The sequence below is a fragment of the Mustela nivalis genome (assembly GCF_964662115.1).
Source record: "Mustela nivalis genome assembly, chromosome: 17".
Taxonomy (NCBI): Eukaryota; Metazoa; Chordata; class Mammalia; order Carnivora; family Mustelidae; genus Mustela; species Mustela nivalis.
In genome coordinates this window covers 29726267-29752415 of record NC_139036.1, presented here as the reverse complement: position 1 = coordinate 29752415, position 26149 = coordinate 29726267, and the positions used below count along the sequence as shown (strand labels likewise).

General features: G+C 37.7%; 1 protein-coding gene and 1 long non-coding RNA gene across 3 annotated transcripts in view; one reads left to right on the top strand and one right to left on the bottom strand.

Annotated features, from left to right (window-relative positions):
• Positions 1-63: 63 nt before the first annotated feature.
• On the top strand, positions 64-13761 carry LOC309851136. Of its 2 annotated transcripts, none has more exons than XR_014304646.1 (3): positions 64-332; positions 12169-12240; positions 12588-13761. It is a non-coding gene; the product is annotated as an uncharacterized lncRNA (long non-coding RNA). The 2 variants fall into 2 exon arrangements; XR_014304647.1 differs by having other exon boundaries at positions 64-449.
• Positions 3955-26149, bottom strand: part of SKA2 (spindle and kinetochore associated complex subunit 2) — a 36891-nt gene continuing 14696 nt past the window's right edge. Inside the window, exons 2-4 of the mRNA XM_082705955.1 lie at positions 21053-21139; positions 7977-8153; positions 3955-4256 (exon numbers count right to left, since the gene is read on the bottom strand). Of these exons, the coding sequence (XP_082562081.1) occupies positions 4188-4256; positions 7977-8153; positions 21053-21139 (333 nt within the window). The 3' untranslated portion in view covers positions 3955-4187. The remainder of the gene's footprint in view (positions 4257-7976; positions 8154-21052; positions 21140-26149) is intronic.

Here is a 26149-nt window from a genome sequence, read left to right as displayed (position 1 = left end):
CCGCAGCCACGCCCCTAGGTATTCAGATTCCGTGATTCTAGGGTGCTGTACCACGAAATCAGCGTCTCCAACAGCCACTCTCGTTGATTTGGCCAGGTGGATTGTGGTCCGCACCTTTAAGAAACCTTGGTGGATAGGATTCGAGGCTAGTGGTTCTTTCCCTGGAAGGAATCCCGGGCTCTAGATTTTGAGATTTCCGCCCCACCGACTCAGAGCTCCAGACTGTGAAGCCTAGATTGGTATAGTTTCTCCTTTCAGGGTTGGGAGAATGGAGCCACAAACCGTAGAGGTCAGATCCACACCGCTCCACACTGCATCTCTTGTCGCCCTCGGTGAGCTGTAGCTATGGGACAATGGAAAGTGCAAGAACCGTGTTCAGCTTTCCTATGTTGGCGTATTCTTTATACAATTTTCTGTCATGCGAGGTCTAAAGATAGCAGGAATTGAAGGTGAGACAAAGGGTTTACATCAAATTCTTAATTTGTATTTAATTTTTCCTTTGTGATTTATTGCAAACTATTACACTTAATCCAATCTAGAGTGCACATGTAAAGAATCAACAATAACCTTGAAAGTTCTGAAGTATCAAGAGATTTGGACTTTCTAATAGTGGGCAACAGTTTCCTTTATACTATGCGAGGCATGGACAGGGATTTAATTTAGTAAGATTAATCTGTGACTGAAAAGGTCTTTAACTAGAAATTATGGTCGTGATGTTTGCATGCCACCATCTGCACTAAAACGTCCTCAACTGTACACTTTGATAATGGGTAATGGTTAATCTTGTTACGTGAATTTTACCTTAATTAAAAAAAATTATTTGGGGGCGCCTGCCTTCGGCTCCTATCAAGATCCTAGTGTCTAGGGATCGAGACCCCCGGCTGGCTCCCTGCTCAGCGGGAGGCCTGCTTCTCCCTCTCCCCCTGCCTGTATTTCTTCTCTTGCCATTTCTCTGTTAAATACATAAATAAAATCTTTAAAACAAATTTTTTAAAATAATAAGTAATTTGTGGAACACAGTATTATACTTGGGATTCAAGGAATAATGAAAAGTAAAAAAATAAGACAAATTATTACATGTGATAAATATTTTTTAAAAATTTTACTAATAGGGGGAGCCTGGGTGGCTCAGTTGGTTAAGCAGTTGCCTTCGGCTCAGGTCATGATCCCTGCGTCCTGGGATCGAGTCCCGCATCAGGCTCCTTGCTCAGCAGGGAGCCTGCTTCTCCCTCTGCCTCTGCCTGCCATTCTGTCTGCCTGTGCTCGCTCTCTCCCCCTCTCTCTCTCTGATAAATAAATAAAATCTTTTTTTTAAGATTTTTATTTATTTATTTGACAGAGAGAGATCACAGGTAGGTAGAGAAACTGGCAGAGAGAGAGAGAGAGAGTGGGAAGCAGGCTCCCTGCTGAGCAGAAAGCCCCATGTGGGACTCGATCCCAGGACCCTGAGATCATGACCTGAGCCGAAGGCAGCGCCTTAACCCACTGAGCCACCCAGGCGCCCCAAATAAATAAAATCTTAAAAAAAAAAAAATTTACCAATAGGTATATTTGCCCAAGAAGCCAAAAATGTTCAAATTTATTGCAGTAGTTCATAATAATGGAAAAACTGGAAAACCTATACAATTAGGGGTCATTGGTTGCAACCACAAAGTCAGATTCTGGCTAATTTAAGCGAAAAAGAATTTAGTCCAGGGAGGATGCTAAGCCACCACATGGAGCTGGGAAACCTGTGATCTTGCTCCATCAGAATTCCTTAGGGGCAACCCAGTTGCCTTTCCCCACCCACGCCTGGACAAATCTAACTTGTATATTATACAGTCTATCAATGCCTAGCAATAAGAAAATGGAAAAATCATGGTATATCCATATATTGATTACAGCTGTTCAAAGGAATAGCAGATGTATGTCATGAAAATATCCAAAATATATTTATAATAAAAAAACTTAATTGCAGCTGCAGTACAACATATGGTATCAACTTATTTTTGTAAAAAAAAAAATTATTTTTAATTTGCATATATGTACAAACATCTGAAGAGACTGCAGATAATTTCTGGAGAATAGACATACTTGTATTTTTTAATTTCCTAAAATTAAATTTGTATTAAAAGATAAAATTAATTTGTATTACAACTTAAGACATTAAAAACACTATAGTCACATAGAAAATAATTACCCAGGTGAAAAATAAAAGACCTAAATTAGGATAGTAAAAGTGAAGATAAAGTGGAGGTTGGATACTAAGAACATTTCAGGAAGATTTTATTGACTAAGAAGATAAAGGGATGCAGACTTTTTAATTCCAGGTAACAAAACAGTGCCTACTGACAAAATTAAATCAGGAAGTACTTGGGACATAATCAATTTGAATATTCAGGTAGACATTTTTATTGGAAATTTGTATCTAGATCTAATGGAAGAAGTTATATCTGGGAATCATCCACGAAGAGTCAATAAATGAAACTTGGGAAGCTAATGAATATTATAGAGAAGTACGCAGAGAACAGTTTTCAGGGGACTGAGGGAAAGAACCAACATTGAAAACACAACTGTGAAGAAAGTCACAGAGGATAAACTCCAGGATCTTGCTATGATACTAATACTATGATATGATAGTAGTATGATGCTATTATTTTTTAATTCCACCAATCAACATCACATCCCAGAGCCATTCCAGGATAAAAACTTCCTTAATATTAACTGCCTGAGTACTGAAGAAAATGTGTTACTGAAATGTAACTTATTTCTCTGTAACTTAAAAAATAGGAGTTTTCTGTTCTTTAAATATTCAAACTGCACAGTACAATTTTAACTGAAGCAACTCTCCCAACCCTGTTTATTACCTATTATAAGTTTGTTAATGGGCAAATAAAATGCTCATAACAAATTTTTAATTATATGAAAGTATAATTCTATAACCTGCAGAATATTTGATGCATTTTTCCTAGTCTTTTCAATGCCTCATTTTTATTACATATACAGAAATATTCACTGAAGGATTACTAATTATCAAACACTTTACCATTCATTGTGCTTCCAGTCATCCTGACACACAGAAGTTAAGTGATTTGCTCAGGATCCCATAGCTAGAATTTAAAACCTGCTATTTACATCTCAGACTCCAAAGCCCAATCTTAATTATAAAACTGAAATCTCTGCTTCCCCTCTTCCCATTTAACATAACTTCAGCATTTCCCAGAACATTAACAGTAATAAATTATTGGCAGCTTCACCTCTTATTTTATGGATACACCATGATTTATTTTTCTGTTTACCTGCCATTAGCTAGGTATGTGTGTGTATTGCTAGTATAAATAAGCCTGTGATTAACATCTGTCCCTAGATTACCTTATTGCCAATAATTATCTAAGAGTTATTTAAAAATGAATAGGGAAATTCACACACACACACACACACACACACATACACACACTGGCAAGCAGCAGTTGCCAGTGATCCTCTGATTTCTCTTTCTTAGCTTCCATATAGAATGAACAATTAACAGTAATACAGGCTGAAGGAGAACAAAGGTAGTGTTGATATACAAAAGAGACAGTCTGAAACAATATTTGAAGTCACAGTTTATGTTGCTCAATAATTGCAGGCAGAAGGAATAGAGCAAAAAAAGTAAGGCTATCACAGAAAAGCCAATTTATTATTACCAAAGTTAGCTTCTCTGGAGGACTAGAGGCCACATACTAGCAGTCTCATCAATAATGTGACCATTATCTATAATCAATATTTTCAAAAATAAAATTATATACATATGTATAATGTAATACAAATATTTTTTTCTATCCTTTAGTTTCCAAAGCATGCTCATTCACATCTGATAGTACATATATCCTTTCTTGATAGGCCAGGACATTCATGTTATCCCAACTACACAAAAACAGATGCAAAATAGAGTTATGTGACTTCCTTTCATTATAAGACTAATTACGTGTGATATTTATTTTTAAATCTCTTTATTTCCATCCCATCCTTTTGGCTAAACTTTATTCCTATATCTGCCCTTCTTATAGTTCCCTCTCTTGTAAAAGGTGTCATTATCCAGTGACCACAACCAAATCTTCTTCTCCATCCTCCCACCTCTAGTCATCAAGTGCTAACAAGACATCTTCCTAAATCTTTCTGGAATGGATCTCTTCTTCATCAGAATTCCCTTTTGCAAGTCCATTTCTTCATAAGTCTGACATGAAAGATTTTAATTGTTCTGCTGCAGTTTGCTCTTCTTTACTCAGTGGTGACAGCTAAAAAGGAAATGACAAAATATTTCAAAATCTTTAAAACATGTTTAATTTAATTAACTTCTACTTTTATATTTCCATAAACTCATACTATGTCTATGAGCACAAATTTTGGAAGGCAGGGATAAGAACAGATTTGGCTATCTAGATACAAGGTACTTTTCATGTCTGAGCTTTCAAAGAACTTGCAATTAAGCTGAAGAAACAAGACCAAACAGTTTAAGGATTGTCATTTTTTAATTATTTTTTTAACGAAATAATAGCCATTTTATTATGTTCATGGAATTGGGATCAGAAATTCAGGCAGGGCACAGTGGGGATGGCTTGTTGATGGTTCAGAGAGGAATTCAGTTGGGAAGACTTAGTAGCTGAAGGACGATTAGTATGGTTGGAGTCTGGGATCATCCAAACCTTCCTCATTTATAAATTTAGCACCAAAATGGGGTGACTTGAAGACTTGGCCCAACCAGGCTTGTTAAGGGCTGTAGTTTAACAAAACTAAAGAAGTCGCATTTGAATGCCATATTCTAAAAGCATCTTGAAAAAGAAATGTGAACAAGATAGTCTGGAAGTTTCCTCAAAATTGGAGACTTGAGCTAAATTTTGAAGGATAATTGAGATTTTTTAGCTGCAAGTAACAGGAACACATTTCAAAATGGATTAATAATAAAATTTATTACTGCACAATAAATACAGAAAAAGTACAGACTTCAGGACTGGTTTATTTAGCAGCTCAGTTAAAGACTCATTTTTTCCACCTTATCTAATATCCTTACCCGGTGGCTTTATTCTCAGATGATTAGAAAATGGCCCGAGCAGTGCTAGGAATCATATCTATACACACTGTTTTAAAAAAGTATTTTCTCTTCCCACAGGTCTCTCAGCAGTGAGGAAACTCGAACTTCCTACTTCCAAACTTTCCCATCTAACATGCCATATGAGTTACAAATCCATTCCTGAACCAATGTTAGTTAAAGGAAATTCCATTCCTCTTGCCAGTCAGATACCACCCCAGGAAGCTGAGGAAAGCACCAACTTTGCCTTGGGCACGAGTGAGGGATAGCACACATCTCCAGGCCAGTATCCTATCTGGCAGCAAGGGAGAACAAATGCTAAGAAAACTACCCAGCAGACAGTATCCACCAAGAGAAGGTAGGAGCAAAAGCAGAGGGGCAAAGAAAAGCCAAAAGGAAGTTTATAAAGGACTTCCACATAGCAATAACCAACAGGCTAGCTAAAATAATGGGTTAATGGGGAAATTATTGGAGATGCAGCATGAGGAATTAAAGTTACAACTCTGCCTAACTATATAGGTCATCTCTAGAGAGACTGCCAAATCTGGAACACACCATACCTACAGAGTAAGAATCTCTAGAGCAGTGCTATCCAGAATTTTCTGTGATACGGCAAATATTCTATATCTGTGCAGTATAATCAGTATGAAGAAATGAATTTTTAATTTTATTTAATTACTTTACATTTTAATTTATGTAGCCACATGTGGCAACTGGGCTGCCCAGCTGGTTTGGCTAATCAAGCCAACATTTACCAAAAATGTTCACATGCATAAAATGAAAAACTATCATGGGCCTTACTGAAACCCATATTGTTACAGAATGTCCCTCTTCTAACTCAAAAACAGGAAGGGGCGCCTGGGTGGTTCAGTGGGTTAAAGCCTCTGTCTTAGGCTCAGGTCATGATCCCAGGGTCCTGGGATGGAGCCCTGCATCCCCCATGGGGCTCTCCACTCAGCAGGGAGCCTGCTTCCCCCACTATCTCTGCAGGCCTCTCTCCCTGTCAAATAAATAAATAAATAGTCTTAAAAAAAAAAACAAAAAAACCAGGAAATGGTTCTGGACTTTGTGAGTCCATGTTTCCCTTTGTGATAACTGTTCAAGGGATTTCAGACCATCCATTTCATAAACTTTCAAAGAATTTTTCTAGGAATCAATCAATCCAAAGCTTGTAGGAAATTTTCTTCCTGAACACAAATATTTCAGAGCATCAGTGAAATATCACACATTCTTTGTTATTTTGTTTGTCTGTTTTGACAGAGAGAGTGCACACAAGAGGGGTAGTGGAGAAACTTAAGCAGGCTCCATGCCCAATACAGAGCCCAATGGGGGGGGGGGTGCTCAGTCTCATGACCCTGAGGTCACAACCTTAGCCTAAGCCAAGAGTTGGATGCTTAACTGACTGCACCACCCAGCACCCAGGCACACCATTCTATTTTTAATGTCTTTTGATTTATATTTGTTTTAGGGGTTTGTTTTGTTAATTTTTATTCTGGAACAAATCTAGTTTTTGTTTTGTTTTGTTTGGTTTGGTCTTTGGCAGTCACCTTTATAATTAAGCGTATTTAAACCTTAATAGCCTATGGGGCGCCTGGGTGGCTCAGTGGTTAAGCCGCTGCCTTCGGCTCCGGTCATGATCCCAGGGTCCTGGGATCCAGCCCCGCATCAGGCTCTCTGCTCATCGGGGAGCCTGCTTCCTCCTCTCTCTCTGCCTGCCTCTCTGCCTACTCACAATCTCTGTCTGTCAAATAAATAAATAAAATCTTTAAAAAACAAACAAACAAACAAATAAAAATAAACCTTAATAGCCTAGGCCACCTGGGTGGCTCAGTCCTTAAGCATCCCACCCAGTTTTGACTCAGGTCATTATCTCCAGGTTGGGGGAAGGGGGTGGGTGGAGCCCAGCATGGTTCTCCCCCTTCTGCTTAGCAAGGAGTCAGCTTTCCCTCTGCCCCTCCCCCTGCTCATATAGTCTGTCACTCTCTAAAATAAATCTTCAAAAAGAAAAACTTTAATGTCTTCATATTAACTAAAAAGATAAGGAAATACGTATTCCCTTCATTTCACCTCCTTTTCTGTTCTCATCTCCCCATTTGTTGTTTAGTATTATCAACCCATGTACTATTTTTTAATATTACCAATTCAAATATATTTTCTGTCCTTGCAAGCGAAAAACTATGCACCTTGATAAAGATTATATCAAGAAAATACCTGAACAGCTTGACTTTCTATTTCCTTTCTGTTGTCTATAAATAAAGTACCATTTGCCCTAAATAGGCTTATTCCTTTTTTGTTCTTTATGTTCCGAGAATAATTTAAAGGACTTTTTAGTTATTTTAGAAAATTTCAGAAGCTGGACTTAAGCCTTTGGCTTTCTTAAGTATTCTCACAGTTCTGTCCCTATGACTAATACATCTCGTTTTATACTTCCTTTATGAGGTCTACTTTACATATCCTTTAAACTCTGAGCTCCGGTACCTGGGTGGCTCGGTTAGTTAAGCATCTGCCTTTGGCTCGGGTCATCATCTCAATGTCCTGGGATGAGCCCTATATCAGGCTCCCTGCTCATTTGGGGAGCCTGCTTCTCCTTCTCCCTATGCCATTCTCTCCTGCTAGTGCTCTCTGGCTCTCTCTCCCTGTCAAATAAATAAAATCTTTTAAAAAAAAAGAATTAAAACTCTACAAATCCAGGGGCTCCTGGGTGGCTCAACCAGTTAAGCGACTGCCTTTGGCTCAGGTCATGATCTCAGGGTCCTGGAGTCAATTCCTGTTTCAGGCTCCCTGCTCAGCGGGGAGCCTGTTTCTCCCTCTCCCTCTGCTGCTTCCCCTGCTTGTGTGCTCTCTCTGACAAATAAATAAATAAAATCTTTAAAAAAAACACCACCACAAAAAAACTCTACAAATCCAACTTGTCAATTGAAAGCATTACCTCCAGGTCTGTTTGCTTTTGTAGCTCTTGTATCATGGTCATAGTCTTATTGACAGTAGCACAAATGCGGTTCTTAGTCTCTTTCTGCTCTGTAGTAATTGATTTAAAGCGTGCATGCAAAGTTTGATATCGAGACTTTATTGCTGACAATTCCTTTAAGAGTGTAACTGGATTTTTCTATATCAGGAAAAAAAATAATATATATATTAAATAGTGAAAAGGAAAAATTAAGCTTCTTTTAAGAATTAAAATAAATACAACACCATCCATTTAATTCTAACATTCATTTAACTGAACATTGTATTTTTTTTTTAAGATTTTATTTATTTGTTTAACAGACAGAGATCACAAGTAGGCAGAGAGGCAGGCAGAGAGAGAGAGGAAGAGAAACAGGCTTCTCACTGAGCGGAGAGCCCGATGTGGGGCTTGATCCCAGGACCCTGGGACCTTGATCTGAGCTGAAGGCAGAGGCTTAATCCACTGAGCCACCCAGGCGCCCCTGAACATTGTATTTAATTATGGAACTCTGTAACAGAGGATGGGAGGAGGGGAAAAAAGAATTATAAGACCTAGATCCTATTCTCAAGGAAATTAAAGCTTAGGTACAGAAATAACCCACACATGCACACAAAATAGAAATATTAAAATAAGCAAATAAGGTCACATTAGAAAAAAAAAAGTCACATAAAATACATAACATTTGATACGTATTTCACAATAATTATACAGTATTTTAACAACACAATTCTAAATACTCAGAAGGTGAGTAAAGGAAATATTTTGATTTGTTCTTAAAGAATAAGACAATTTAAAACTACTTATAAAATTCTTAAACATACTGTTATGGGGCTAATGTATGTAGAAGTACCAATTAATTGACCTCACTGTACAAAATTCATGCCAATTCAAGCAACTTTACAAGTTACATTGGTTTTTCAAATTCATTTTAGAGTATAAATAAAAACTATTCCATAATAGACATTTGTAAAGGGTCCTTTCCACCACTTGGTAATTTACATTCCTAGATAGTTCCTTAGCAAACCCTATAATACTATTCCAAACAGGGTGCCTGGGTGGCTCAGTGGGTTAAAGCCTCTGCCTTCAGCTCGGGTCATGATCCCAGAGTCCTGGGATCGCACCCCGCGTCGGGCTCTCTGCTCGGCGGGGAGCCTGCCTCCTCCTCTTGCTCTACCTGTTTTTCTGCCTGCTTGTGATCTCTGTCTGTCAAATGAATGAATAAAATCTTTAAAAAATATATATACTATTCCAAACATTCTCAACTCCCTCCAATTCCCATGCACCCTTTCTTGACACAAGACCTCACCATCTACTATACCAAGAGAACAGAAAACAGCTAGTACAAACTCCATCTTTCTGCGTTTTCCTCTCTAAAAGAAAAACACCATAGACATTCTGATCCCTGCTCTGCCTGTAGTACTACCACTATTATTGTTTCATCCCCAAATCCTGCAGATCCTTCAATTTCCTATATTTCTATGACCTTTTCAATATCTCCCTTTGCTTTTTGTTTTCCAATGAAGTTTTTCTATGTTTTTTTTAGTAATTTCTACATCCAATCTGGGGCTTGAACTCACAACCCTGAGATCAAGATTCACATGCTCCTCCAACTGAGCCACCCAAGTACCCCTCAATATCTCCCTGTGTACAGACTTCAAATATGAATAAGATGTTCCCCATTCTGGAAGGAAATAAAGTCCTTCTTTTGACTCTGTTGTTGCTTCGAAATCAGTTTTATTCTTCTCACTCCATTTCCACCAGCCTACTAGGACATATAAATACACTTCCCTAATTTAACACTACATAGACTAGTATCTTTTGCCAAATTAGTGCAAACAATCAAAAGGTAGGATTGCCAAATAGCATATAATTCTGATGCCCTTCCTTATGCCTCTCTTATTTCCTTCATGTTCCTATCTTCTTAAAATGAACTCTTGATAAAACTATACTATCTTGGTTAGCTTCCTACTCTACAGATTATATCCTTCAGGGGCCCTATCTCATGGCTGTGGCAAAGACTTCATTTATGGTCCTCTTTTCCCTGTTTCTTTGGAGATTTTTAAGTTTCTGATGATGGAAATAGTAAATAAAAATGATTCCCACAGGAACGGAAAAAGAAGAGAAAATCTAACTTTAAGACTGTTGAAATAATTCTGTAAGGGATGATCAAGACCTAGCATGAGCAATAGAAGTAAGACAGGGACAAAAGAGAGACCCCATGAAAACATTTTAAAAGATCTTAGTGGTATATCTGATGTGAGCAAAGGAATAACAAATGACAACAAATATATCATGCAGTATATAAAGGAACGTGTATATTAGATGCCTACTACTCAGTGTATACCCCAATGATATTGAGACCTGTCCTCTCACCTTCAGAGCTATACTTCCCATCATGTTTCTAGATGCTACACATTGTACTGGATGAAAGAAATACAGTAGAAAAACTGAGAAATACAGTCAAAATGAAAACAGGAAAGAAAAGATAAGAAAAATGGAGGATAGATCCAAGAAGTTCAATATCTCACTGAGATAAAAACATAAGAGGTTTTCCTCTGAATATTCATTTCTTATGAATACAAAAGGTAAGTAAAGTTATAAAATTTCAAATGCATGAGAATATGTATTCCATAACCATTAAATGACCATAAAATATTCTGAAAGTTCTAAGAGAGATGGGTTCAGGAAGGGGGGGGTGATAAAATAAGGAGGAAGACACAATTAGAACAGCATCAACTTTTCAACAGAACACTGAAAGCTAAAACACACACATACACATAAAACACTGATGTTAAAGTTAAGAGAAAATAATCTCATCTGGAATTCCATACTCAACCAACCATCCATCAACTAAAAGATTAAATAAAGGTTAAATAAAGAAATTTCCAAATAGCCATTATCTCAAAAAGTTAGCCTTTTGAGTACTCTTCCTCAGGAAACTCTAAAGGATATGCTTCATCTGATCAAGGAAATGAACCAAGAAAGAAGACGACATTTGATCCAAACCAGAAGTAAAACAAAGAGAATTACTGAAATGATGGTTAAGAAATCCCAGAAACATACCCACACAGGTGGTCTATAAGCAAGAGCACAGATACCACTGGGAAAGATGTGGAAGAAAATTAAACTCAGGGATCATGTGATATGTCGGGAAATGTCAAGAAGAGTTTTACAGTTCTTTTAGAGAAATCTGGGGTTGGGGTGCTTACATGGCTCTGTCAGTTAAGTGTCTGACTCTTGATGTTGGCTCAAGTCATGATAATCTGGGTCCTTAGATCAAGTCCTACACTGGGCTCTGTGCTCAGCCGGGAATCTGCTTGAGATTCTCCCCCGCTCTCCCTGTTCCTCCCTCGGCTTGCACACACTCTTTTTTGAATAAATAAATAAGTCCTTTTTTAAAAAGGCCAAATGAAATAATGATACATGCATAGAAAAGCTAAGCAAACTGGATGGAAAAAAGAAACAATTATTAGCTCCAGAAAAACAAACTGTATAAAAAAGGAAAAGCAAACATAATATATTACATGACTGATAGAAGCAATATTTGCAGAGTAATAACTGCTGTGGTCTGAATGAGTCTCTCCAAAAGTCATTTTTTTTTTTTTATTTCTTTGAAGTTTGTTTATTTTTTTAGTAATCTCTATACCCAACATGGGGCTTGAACTCATTATCTCAAGATCAAGAGTCATATGCTCTTCTGACAGAGCCAGCCAAATGCCTATCAAAATCATTTTTTGAGGGGCACCTGGGTGGCTCAAATGGTTAACTGACTGCCTTTGGCTCAGGTCATGATCCCAGGATCCAGGGATCAAGCCCCACATCTGTCTCCACCTGCTCTGTGGGGAACCTGCTTCTCCCTCTCCCTCTGCCTGCCACTACCCCTGCTTGTGATCAAATAAATAAATAAAATTCATTTGTTGAAACCGAATCTCTTGTAATTAGGAGGTGAGTTGTTTGGGAGGCGATTACATCATGAGGGCAGAGCCACCATAAATGAGATTAGCACTCCGATGGAAGAGATCTTCTGCTATAGAATACAACCGAAAGTCTGTGACCCAGAAGAGGGGCCCAACCTATCTATGCTGGCACCCTGATCACAGACTTCTGACCTCCAGAACTGTGAAACTAACTTTGTTTGCTTATAAGGTAGCTAATCTGTGATATTTTGTTACAGCACCCCAAGTGGACTAAGTCATTATAATATAAACACTGAATATGGATATAGCAAGAAATTGTGAAGATGGAGGTAAGTATGGGCAGTAAAGTATTTAATCTTTATCTTTGATAGCAAGAAGTTATTTTAACAACAACAGCTAAAATATAGTGCATACTCTGGACCAAACTGTTTTAAATATATTACATGTATTACTAATTTTATCCTCTTTCAATCTATAAGCAGATAGTATTATCCCCATTTTACAGACAAAGAAACTAAGTACAGGGGTTAAATGATTTGCATAAGTCACAATGCAGATCTCAGATTTGAACCAGAATAGCCAGTATCCAGGAAATCAATTTCAGATGGGGGGGAGGGGAATAGCAACACAAGCATACAATTTTTTCTTTTTTTTTTTTTTTATTTGACACACATAGAGAGCAAGCCAGCACAAGTAGGGGGAGTGGAAGAGGAAGAAGCAGGCCCTCCATGAGCAGAGAGTCTGATGCAGGACTCAACCCCAGGACCCCAAGATCATGGCCTGAGCCAAAGGCAGTCACTTAACCAACTGAGCCACCCAGGCGCCCCAACACAAGCGTACTCTTTAGAAATATGAAGGTAAATACAAGAAAATGCTGAAATAAGGTGGTGACCTAACTGAGGGTGGTAAAGTATGAAACAAGGAATTATTGATTCATTATATGCTTTATACTTCTGTGACTTTTCAAATTATTTGCAAAAATTAATTTGACAAAAATAAGTTTAAATTTGGGAGGAAAATCTGTATGAAGGTAGAGGAGATCAGCTGTGAGGTAATAGTAGATTATGCAAATATAAATGATCTTGTAGGTAACTAGAATGAGGCTCAGTTGTGAATTTCCCAGAGACCTATACATATAAATCAGAAGAATGATGAATTCCCAAACACAAATTCATAGGGGGAAAAAAAAGTGACAAGAACTAAAATTCATAGAGAAAAAAATGTAGCCAGTATACTAATCCTTCAGGATCCACCAAGCTAGGAAAAGAAAGGATTGGTGAATAAGGCATAAGGAATAAACAGCCATAGAGCTAAGAGTTAGGATAGGGTAATTAGGCAATTACTATACAACATATTGTTGTGACATTAACTGGATCTAATAAACTTGATATGGCAATGATGAATTCAGGGTAACTAGATTTTACAACTGAGCATCTTAACACAGAAGAAAAAAGTTTTGTGCACATAGCGTGTTTTGTCTGAGTGATTGGCTGCTTGGGAGCCACAGTGTCCTTCCATCAGTGTTTGTAAACTACCTGCACTTTATTTAATTTTGTACCTATAACACTTCAATTCCTTTAGGGTTTTTTTATTGTAAGTGGATGATCATTTATGACAGGTCATAAGAATATACAAGATGTGCTTGGGTAATGATAGTGCTAATGATGAAGGAAAAGAAAAAACCAATATGGGGCGCCTGGGTGGCTCAGTTGGCTAAGTATCTGCCTTCAGGTCATGATTCCGGAGTCCTGGGATCGAGCCCCACATTGGGCTCCCTACTGTGTATGGGGAGCCTGCGTCTCCCTCTCCCTCTGCCCCCCACTTGCTTGTGCTTGCTCTCTCTCTCTCTCTCTGTCAAATAAATAAAATCTTTATCAATTCCTCTGTAGAAGGGCATCTTGGCTTTTTCCACAGTTTGGCAATTGTGGACATTGCTGCTATGAACACTGGGGTACATATGGCCCTGACTGGAGGAGATTGTGCTGAGTGAAATAAGTCAGGCAGAAAAAATCAATTATCATATGGTTTCACTCACTTGTGGAGCATAAGGAATAACATGGAGGACATTAGGAGAAGGAAAGGAAAAGTGAATTGGGGGAAATTGGAGGGGCAGATGAACCATGAAAGACTGTGGACTCTGAGAATCAAACTGAGGATTTGGGAGAGGAGGTGGGGTAGGGGGATGGGTGAGCCTGGTGGTAGGTATTAAGGTCACATATTGCATGGAACACTGGGTGTGGTGCATAAACAATGAATCTGGAACACTGAAAAAATAAAAATTTTTTAAACAGAGCAAAATTCATGACTGCAAAGAGCAACAGAAAAAAATAAATAAAAATAATAAATAAAATCTTAAAAAAATACGATGAAATAAAGAAAAGAAAAACCAATACGTGAGCAAAAAGCTCAACACAGTTAAGTCTTTTAAAAGAAATAAAAGGAAACATGCCATTAGTTGTATTATAAATTTAAAAGACCTACAGGAAAAATGCTCAGAAAAGCAAATAAAATTATCTTTCTACAAGTGAAGAACACAGTAACAGAAGCTTGTAATTTACTGTATCTTTATATCTGATTCTATGTAAAATTGTTGACTTTTATGCAGAACTACTGATAGATTCAAAATCACAGTATAATAAAGATAAGCAGCTAAACAAAATTATATGTATGTATGTGAATATGAATATACCCACACAGACACATCATAGTGGTTATTACACAGCAATGTTCACTGAGCATTTATTGCCACTATCATCATGTAGAGCTATTAGAAGTTAGTAAAGTGGTTGTTTATTTTCCTGTTCCTTGGTGTTTATATATATATATTATATTTATATAAAATCATTAGAACTATGTCAGTGAAATCTACAAACATTAAGATCATGGTTTTCTTCCTATATGTCACACACAATAAAGGGAGTTACTGGATAAATATTTTAAGTGTTTGAAGTTAAAGTTCTTCAAAACTTGACAGAGAATTACCATATGATCTAGCAATTCCACTTCTAGGTATATATATATTGAAGAACTGAAAACAAGGACTCAAAAAGATAAACATATACCCAGTATGCAAAAACACAATACCCAGAAGATGGAAGCAACCCAACTGTTCACTGACAGGCAAATGGATTTTAAGAATGAGATATCAATAGATAGATAGATATGATGGAATATTATTCAGCCTTAAAAAGGAGGGAAATTATGATACATGCTACACTATGGATGAACATTGAGGACATTACATTAAATGAAATAACCCAGCCACAAAAAGACAGATATATGACTCCACTTAGATAAAGTACCTAGAGTAGTCAAGTTACTACAGAAGAGAGTAGAATGATGGTTGCCAGGGATTGAAGGGAGTGGGGAATGGAGGGTTATTGTTTAATGGGGGCAGAATTTCAGTTTGGAAAGATGAAAAAGTTCTGGAGATGGTCATGATGGCTCCATAACAATTTGACTTTAATTAATATAACTGAACTGTGTACTCAAAAATGGTTAAAATTATACATTTCATGTCACATATATTTTACAATGGAAAAACAAACTAAGAATGTAAAATACTACAACTGCTTTGGAAAGCAATTAGGCAGTTCCTCAAAATATTAAGCAATATTTAATATTACCCAATATATTAATATTACCCAAGCTACTCTTGGGTATAAAACTAAGAAACGAAAGGAAATGTCTACACAAAAACTTGTACATGAATGTTTATAGTAGCATTATCAAAATAGACAAAAGGAGAAACAACCAAACTATTAACTGATGAATAAGAAAATATGGCATAGCCATACAATATTATTCAGCTATAAAAAGGAATGAAGTGGGGTGGCTCAGTCCGTTAAGTGTCTTGACTCTTGATTTCAGCTCAGGTCCTGACTTAGGGTCTTGAATTCAGGTCCCACAGTGGGCTCCACCCTGGGCAGGAGTCTACTTACCAAAAAAAAAAAAAAAAAAAAAAAAAGGAATGAAGTACTGATTCATGCTAGAGCATGGATGAACCTTTAAAACATTCTAGTGAAAAAAGCAAGACATAAAAGGCCACATATAGGGAATAGGGATGCCTAGATGGCTCAATTGGTTAAACATGCCTTCAGCTCAGGTCACGATCCCAAAGCCCTGGGATCAAGTCCTGCATCGGGCTCCTTTCTCGGCCAGGAGTCTACTTCTCCCTCTGCCTGCTGCTCTCTCTGCTTGTGTGCTCACTCACTCACTTGCTCTAACAAATAAATAAATAAAATCTTTTTTTTTTCAAGGGCCACATATTGTGATTCTATTTATATGGCATGTTCAGACAGCAAATCTAGAGAGTGTACAGACAGAAAGTAGATGGTGGTCATGGCTGCACAACTCTGTGAATCTAAAAACCATAGAACTATACATTTTTAAAGGATGAATTTCATGGTATGTAAATTATAGCTCAATAAAGCAGTTTTTTTTAAAGGAAACTTGTATAAGAGAAGAATAACTGAAAGTAGAACAAAGATGAGGGATAGAAGGTGGAGGAAAAGTGGAAGCACCATATGAAATGTTTTCTACTTAGTACCTGAAATATATTGACTCAGATGAGTCCTGTGGACAGTCATTAGGCAATATCACTGGACCAAACTGGTTGGTTGATCTTCAGTCAAAGAGAAAAAGAGGAAAAGACAAAGAAAAAGTCAACACACTTAAGGAGCTAAAACAGTTCAAACTATACTCCCACAGAACTCTAGGATTAGAATCTAACAGTAAAATCAGAACATTCACAATGATTTCCCAATTTTATGTAAAATGTTATTTTAAGACTACTATGAAAAATTATATACTAAAAAATTGGACAACCCAGAAGAAATGGATAAATTTCTAGGATTTTCTACTCTTCCAAATCTGAATCAAGAAGAAATAGAAAAGTTGAACAGACTGACTACTAGCAATGAAATTGAATCATAATCAAAAAATTCTCACTGGGGCGCCTGGGTTAGTGTAGTTGATTAGGTGTCCAACTCTTGGTTTCAGCTTAGGTCATGATCTCAGGGTCATTACATGGAGTCCTGTGTCAAGCTCCATGCTCAGCATGGAATCTGCTTAAGACTCTCTCATCCGTGGAGCAGCTGGGTGGCTCATTCGGTTGAGAATCCAACTCAATTTCAGCTCATGTCATGGTACTGGGGTCATGGGATCCAGCTGCATGTCAACCTCAGCAGTGAGGAATCTGCTTGAGATTCTTTCTCTCCCTCTGTCCCTCCCCCTGCACTCGTTCTCTCTTTCTTTCTCTCAAATAAATAAAATTAAAAAAAAAAAAGACTCTCTCCCTCTCCTGCTCTCATTTTCTTTCTCTAATAAATAAATAAATCTTAAAAATAAATTTAAAACTCCCACCAAAGTCCAGGACCAGATGGATTCACAGGTGAATGCTACCAAGTATTTAAAGAGTTAATACCTATTCTCCTCAAACTATTCCAAAAAAAAAAACAGAAGAAGGAAAACTTCTAAATATATTCTACAAGGCAAAATCTACCTTGATACCAAAACCAAAAAAAAAAAAAAAACAAAAACTCACTACAGGGCAATATCCCTGAAGAACATAGATGGAAAAATCCTCAACAATGTATCAAAAACCACATTCAAAACTATATTAAGGGCACCTGGGTGGCTCAGTGGGTTGAGTCACTGCCTTCGGCTCAGGTCATGATCCCAGGGTCCTGGGATCGAGTCCCGCATCGGGCTCTCTGCTCTGCAGGGAGCCTGCTTCCTCCTCTCTCTCTGCCTGCTTCTCTGCCTACTTGTGATCTCTGTCTGTCAAATAAATAAATAAAATCTTTAAAAAAAAAAAAAACTATATTAAAAGGATTATTCACCAAATAGTATTTATTCTAAGGATGCAAGGATGGTTCAGTAATTGCAAATGAATCAATGTCATGTATCAAATTAACTAAATAGGGAAAGGAAAAAAATCCTATCTCAATGTTACAGAAAGAGCATATTACAAAATTCACCATCCATTCATAAAAACTCTCAACAGTTTTTAGTTTCAAGAGTTTAAAGAGAACATAGCTCAACATAATAAAGACCATATATGACAAACCGACAGCTAACATCTAAGAGCTAAAAACTGAGAGCTTTTCCTCTAAGCTCAGAAACAAGACAAGGATGTTCATCCAATCTTGCCACTTTTAGTCAACATAGTACTGGAAGTCCTAACCACAGCAATCAGACAACAAAAAGAAATAAAAGGCATCCAAACTGGAAGAAGTAAAACTGCCATTATTTGCAAATGACATACTATACATTCCAAGAAACTACTGGAATAAGTTAATTCAACAAAGTTAAAGGACACAAAATTAATAAAGAGAAATCTATTGCATTTCTATATACTAATGATGAAATAGCAGGAAGAGAAATAAGAAAACAATTCCAGGGGCACCTGGGTGGCTCAGTGGGTTAAGCATCCTACTCATGATTTCAGCTCAGGTCATGATCTCATGGGTTGTGAGACTGACACACAAACAGCCAACAGACACATGAAAAGATACTCAGTATCACTAATCATCAGAGACATGCAAATCAAAACTGCAGCAAGACAACACCTTTTATCTGTCAAATTGGCTAGACTCAAAAGGACAAGAGGGGCACCCGGTTGGCTCAGTCAGTTAAGCATCTGGCTTCAACTCAGGTCATGATCCCAGAGTCCTGGAATCAAGCCTCAGGCCAGGTTCCCTGATTAGCAGGAGAGTCTACTTCTCCCTCTCCCCACTTGTGCTCACTCTCTCTCAATAAATAAATAAAACCTTAAAAAGAAAAGAAAGACAAGGGGCGCCTGGGTGGCTCAGTGGGTTAAGCCGCTGCCTTCAGCTCAGGTCATGATCTCAGGGTCCTGGGATCGAGTCCCGCGTTGGGCTCTCTGTTCAGCAGGGAGCCTGCTTCCCTCTCTCTCTCTGCCTGCCTCTGTCTACTTGTGATTTCTCTCTGTCAAATAAATAAAATCTTTAAAAAAAAAAAAAAGAAGAAGAAAGACAAGAAATAACAAGTGTTTATGTGGAAGTAGAGAAAAAGGAACCTTCATGCACTGCTGGTAGAAATGCAAATTGGTGCAACCACTGTGGAAAACAGCATGGAGGTTCCTCAAAAAATTGAAAATAGAAATACCATATGATCCAGTAATTCCACTACTACTGGGTATTTACCCAAAGAAAATAAATAGACACACAAGAAAACAAAAACACTCTTAGTGAAAAGATGTATGCACACCTATGTTTATTATAGCATTACTTAGAATAGTCAAGATGTAGAAGCAACCTAAGTGCCCACTGATAGATGAATAGATAAAGAAAATGTGGTATATATGTACAATGTAATATTAGTCAACCATAAAAAAGAATGAGATCTTGTCATTTGGAACAACATGGCTGGACCTGGAGGGTATTATGCTAAATGAAATAAGTCAGACATAGAAAAATAAATACCATATGATTTTGCTTATATGTAGAATCTAAAAAACAAACAAATAAACAAAAAACCCCAAATGAACAAACAAAGCAGAAACAGAATGAGAACAAACTGGTAGCTGCCCAGGAGAGGGGGATGAGGGGATAAGCAAAACGGACATTGGGAGTACATGGTACAGGCTTCTAGTTACAGAATGAAAAAATCATGGGATGAAATGTACAGCATAGCAAATATAGTCAATGGTATTGCCATGGTATTGTTATAGTGTTGTATGGTGAGATATGGTAAAGCTACAGTTACGGTGAAAATAGTATAATGTATAGAGTTGTCCAACCACTATATTGTATACCTGAAACTACGGTAACATTGTGTATCAACTATACTTCAATTAAAAGACAATGTCATTCAAAAGAAATGAAATCTTGCCATTTGCAACGACGTGGATGGACCCAGACGTGGATGGACCTAGAGGGTATTATGCTGAGCGAAATAAGTCAATCAGAGAAAGACAATTATCTTATGATCTACCTAATATGATCTCCCCAGCAACATGGGGGGTTTGGGAGGTAGGGAAGGAAAAAATGAAAAAAGATGGGATCGAGAGACTCTTAATCTCACAAAACACACTGAGAATTGCCAGGGAAGAATGGGGTACGAAGAGGGTGGTTGGGTTATGGACATTGGGGAGGGTATGTGCTAAGGTGAGTGCTGTGAAGTGTATAAGCCTGACGATTCACAGACCTGTACCCCTGGGGCTAATAACACATTATATGTTAATTAAAAAAAAAAGACAATGTCTTTACAGGGGTGTGGGGGGGGGGGACGACACATTATTTTAATTTGTACTTCTACCAAATCCAAAATAATTCTTAAGTACATAAAAATTTTCTTAAAACTATATGATATTTATCTGCTGTCAAAGATTTAACATTAATGCTCTAAGTAGTCAATTACTATTAATGACAATGCTTAAAAACTGTTTGCTTTAAACAAAATTGTTGGGGTGCCTGAGCGGCTCAGTCAATTAAACGTCCAACTCTTGATTTTGGCACAAGTCATGATCTTGGGGTGATGGGATCAAGCCCCTTGTTGGGCTCCATGCTAAGCAGAGATTCTGCTTAAGGTTCTCTGTCCTCTCCCTCTCTCTCTCTCTGCCCTTCCCCCCAGTTCTCTCTCTCAAATAAATAAAAATATCTTTGAAAAAATTGCTTTTATCTCCATGGGCATGTGTACATTTAGTTATAATTTTATGGAACATAAATGGAGTTAATATTTCAATCAATCTAAAGTTAGAATAACTAAGTATATAATTTTATGCAAAAATCACAGTTCATGTAACAAATTTATAGTGTATCATTGTCTTCCTCAGAAAATATCATAACTATCATAGTTTCTCCCTTCTTTTTAACAACCACTCTACAGGTATCTATATTCTCTCTCAGATTTCAGAGGCTTCCATAGTGGTTTATACCTCTGAATTCAATAATTCTTGATGATTAAGCATTTAAAAAAAGAGTAGCCACACATTTCCTTAACTGCAGGTATAATCTCTTGAGTATACTGTGACCAACCTTCTAAACATGAAAATATTTTAAGATTCTGTATATTTAGTACTTAATAATTTAACTTATAATATATTACTATTAAAAATGCTATCAGAAAATCTTTTAATAAAATTATCCGTTAAAAATAGATTTCTTTTGAGATTACCTTGCCTGCTGTAACAGGATGATCAGTCTTGATTTCATATTCCAGCCTGTATTGAATGTAATCCAGATCAGAGTCAGCTTTCTGGAACTGAAGATCAGCACAAATAATATTTTTGTGAACCAAAAGACATATTAATAAACATGATACTGTTAACTATTCTTCTTTTTTCCTCTTTTTTTTTTTTTTAGTATTTCAATAATGAGAAATACACTAATTTGGTAAATATGGAAATAGAAAAGTACATAAAACCTCCATCATCTATAATACCTGTGCTCTATTAAAAATTTAAAAACTAGTTAACATTTTGAAAATGCATTTAAATGTTGAAAATGTTTCTCTATGCATCTCTCTTATTTTTAGAACCAAAATTAAGACACCAAGCAAATACTGTCACATATTAATACAAGAACTAACAATGGTTTCCAAAATTCCCAGGGTTGACAAACTCATCACTGAGGCAGCGTTTTTCTACCTTTGGTACGAAATGTGCAAGGTAAAACACAAAACAAATTTGTTTTCAGGGATACCTGCAATTTTACCATTATCTGCAACTCCATTAAACAGTGAACTACAAGTATTTGTCACATAGACCAATATTACAGACCTTAAAGAGACAGGAATTATACAAGGAAAGCTATATACAGTATAAGAGTAGCAATCTAAATTATCCCAGTTTACTGAACCTGGGTCCCAGCCTGGGACCTTGATGTGCAGTAAACCCCAAACAGAGAATAAAATACTCTATGATTACCAAAATTCTATCTTTACAACCAAAAACTTTTGGAACAGAAAAAGAAGAAAAAGAGACAGTTATTATTTTAAATTTTTTTCTAAGAATCTGAAACTGATTTGCATCTCTAACAGTAGAGTTGCCATAAACCAGAAAAATATATTAGGTCTTAATTTAAAACAGCACCTCAAAACAAAACAAATGGTACTTAAAATGTCTTTCAGAAAAGGGTACCTGGGTGGCTGAGTCAGTTGAGTGTTCAACTCTTGGTTTCAGCCCAGGTCATGAACTGAGTGTCATGGAATCCAGCCCTGAGTGGGACTCCAAAGTCAGCATAAATTCTCTCCCTCTTCCTCTGCCCCTACCCAAAATAAAATAAATAAATAAAATCTTTTTTAAAAAATGTTTTTCAAAAATGAAGGCTTTTCATTTGCTTATATAATTGTTAGATTAGATACTATGATTAAACTATCCAATAATTAGATTTCATTAAGCAGACTAATAATAACTACATATAGGGGTGCCGGAGTGGCTCAGTTGTGTAACTGTCTGATTTCCACTCAGGTCATGATCCTGGGGTCCTGGGATCAAGCCCTATCTCGGGCTCCCTGTTTGGCAGGGGAGTCTGCTTCTCCGTTCCCCTTTGCCCCGGCTCATGTGTACTCTGTCTCTCTCACTCACTCATTCTCTCCCTCTCTCAGATAAATAAAATCTTTAAAAAAATTAAGGGGCACCTGGGTGGCTCAGTTGGTTAAGCGTCTGCCTTCAGCTCAGGTCATGATCCCAGGGTCCTGGGATGGAGTCCCACATTGAGCTCCCTGCTCAGTGGGGAGCCTGCTTCTCCCTCTACCTTTAGCCCCTGCTCATGATCGCTCTCTCTCTCAAATAAATAAAATCTTTAAAAAATAATTTTTTTTAATAATTACCATATACGTACATGTATATATATAAAAGAAAATTCCTGGGGCACCTGGCTGGCTCAGTCAGTAGGGCACACAACTCTTGATCTCAAGGGTCCTAAATTCAATCCCAAATTGGGTATGGAGCCTACTTAAAAAAAATTTTTAGGGGTGCCTGGGTGGCCCAGTGGGTTAAAGCCTCTGCCTTTGGCTCAGGTCATGGTCCCAGGGTCCTGGGATCCAGCCCTGAATCGGGCTCTCTGCTCAGCAGGAAGCCTGCTTCCCTTCCTCTCTCTCTCTCTGCCTGGCTCTCTGCCTGCTTAAAAATAAATAAAATACTTTTAAAAAAAAATTTTTTATTAAAAAATTTTAAAAAGGGGCGCCTGGGTGGCTCAGTGGGTTAAAGCCTCTGCCTTCAGCTCAGGTCATGATCCCAGGCTCATGGGATCAAGTGCCATCCACCTCGGGCTCCACACTCAGCCAGGAGTCTGGTTAGCTCTCTCTCTCCCTCTCCCTCTGCCCCTCCCATCCTAAAATAAATAAATCTTAAAAAAAAAAAAAAATTTTTTTTTTCCCCAAAAAAATGGGCAAAAGAAGGGCATCTGTCTGGGTAGCTCAGTGAGTTAAGGGTCAGCCTTTGTCTCCAGTCATTGTCCCAGGGCCCTGGGATAAAGCCCCAAGTCAGGTTCCCTGATCAGCAAGGAAATCTGCTTCTCCTTCTCCCTCCACTCCCCCTGACCTCGACTCATGCTTGGTCTCTCTCTCTCTCAAATAAAATCTTAAAAAAAAAAAAATGGGCAGATGACATGAACAGACATTTATCCAAGGAAGACATACAGATAGCAAACAGATACATGAAAATATGCTCAACATTACTCATCATCAGGGAAATGCAAATCAAAACCACAATGAGACATCACTCCATACTTGTCAGAATGGCTAAAACAAAAAATTCAAGAAACAAGTGTTGGTGAAGATACAGAGAAAAAGGAACCCTTGTGTTGGTGGGAATGCAAACTGGTGTAGCTGCTGTGGAAGACGGTATGGAGGTTCCTCAAAAAGTTAAAAACAGAACTACCTTACAATCCAGTAATTTCACCACTGACTGTTTATCCAAAGAATACAAAAACACTAATTCAAGAGAATACACACATCCCTATGTTTACTGCAGCATTATTTATAATAGCCAAACTATGGAAACAGTCCAAGCATCCACTGATAAATGAACTGATAAAGAATATGTGATATATGGGATACCTGGGTGGCTCAGTCAGTTAAGCATCTGCATTAAGCTCAGGTCATGATCTCAGGGTTCTGGGATTGAGACCCAAAGCAGGCTCCCTGCTCAGCATGGAATCTGCTTTTCCCTCTCCCTCTGCCCCTCTTCCCTGCTTGTGCTTGCTTTCTTTCTCAAATAAATAAATAAAATCTTGAAAAAAAAGAGTACGTAATAGATAGATAGATAGAATGGAACATTATTTGGTTGGTCATGAAAAAAGAATGAAATCTTGGCATTTCCAACAACATGGACAGAGCTAAAGAGTATAATACTTGGTGAAATAAGTCAATCAGAGAAAGAAAAATACCATATAACTTCACTCATATGTGGAATTTAAGAAACAAAACAAACGAACAAAGGGAAAAAAGAGAGAGAGAGAAACCAAAAAACATACTCAATTAGTGAGCAAATACACTGTTACGGTGGGGGAGGGGGAGAGTATGGGTGAAACAGGTGAAGGGTATCAAGCATACACTTTCATCCTGATAATCATTGAGTAATACACGGAACTGCTGAGTCACTGTTTTACACCTGAAAGTAATATAGACCTGTATGTTAACTATGCTGAAATTAAAAAAAAATCTCTGTTCTAGGAGCTAGCTCTTAACTTGTTTATGAAACAGAAATTCTTAAACCTGTGTGTTTTGAAAGATATTATTTATTTATTTATTTATTTATTTGAGAGAGAGAGCGAGCAAGCAGGGACAAAGAGGAAGACACAGATTCCCTGATGAGCAGGGAGCCCAAGGAGGGGGAACAGAAGGCAGACACCCAACCAAATGAGACACCCAGGCAGCCCCCATGTGTGTTTTTTAACTTGATATTTTAACTCTTCTTTTTTTTTTTTTTTAAGATTTTATTTATTTGTTTGACAGAGAGAGATTACAAGCAGGCAGAGAGGCAGGTAGAGAGAGAGAGGAGGAAGCAGGCTCCCTGCTGAGCAGAGAGCCCGATGCGGGACTCGATCCCAGGACCCTGAGATCATGACCTGAGCCAAAGGCAGCGGCTTAACCCACTGAGCCACCCAGGCGCCCAATTTTAACTCTTCTTAAAGTTTAACTACCATGGGGCGCCTGGGTGGCTCGGTGGATTAAGCCGCTGCCTTCGGCTCGGGTCATGATCTCAGGGTCCTGGGATCGAGTCCCGCATCGGGCTCTCTGCTCAGCAGGGAGCCTGCTTCCCTCTCTCTCTCTCTCTCTCTGGCTTCCTCTCTGTCTACTTGTGATTTCTCTCTGTCAAATAAATAAATCTTTAAAAAAAAAAAAAAAGTTTAACTACCATAATCCCAAAGACCATTTAACAATATCTTCTTTTCAAGATAGCTGTTTTAGCTATGGCTTCCTATAATACCTGGTGGTCCACAATGTATTAAAATCATCATACAGGGGGGCGCCTGGGTGACTCAGTGGGTTCAGCCACTGCCTTCGGCTTGGGTCATGATCTCGGGGTTCTGGGATCAAGTCCCGCATTGGGCTCTCTGCTCAGCGGGGAGCCTGCTTCCCTCTCTCTCTCTCTCTCTGCCTGCCTCTCCATCTACTTGTGATCTCCCTGTCAAATAAATAAATAAAATCTTTAAAAAAAATAATCATCAAACAGTATCAATAATAAATCGTTCCTGCTTTTAAGTAACTTCTATTTTAGCAAGATACACCAAAGAGTGTGCTTCCAATCAATGATGATAGAATCAGCTAAATTTTAAAATATGTTTATAAACCAATTGTTAAACACAGGCACAACTAAAAATTACATAAATTTACCAGTAAACAAATTGTTAAAAACAAATACTCAAAAATTATAACTTCCTAATGATTTTACTATTATATATGCTCTTGAGATCCACCACATGTACATAATGAAAATACTATATCATGTGCTACTGTGCATGTCTTCCCAACTTCACTTTCAATCATGCTAGAAGCTTGCAAATGGCCAAGGTGGAAATATTTACACCAAGGAAATTGGAAAATGCTAAACTCAGGATTTCCTACCTCCTCCTCCCCCAACTGCATTTATATGTACACTTCTGCTTTCAAGAAAACTTTTTTAAATTCCATCCCCCCTTAAGTAATGGACCCACATTTCTATTGGAAAAATATTTCAGAAGATAAAACAAATTTTAAACAGACTTTCAAAAACAGGGGGAGAAGGAAATGGGGAATTATCATTTAACGGGCCCAGAGATTGAGTAT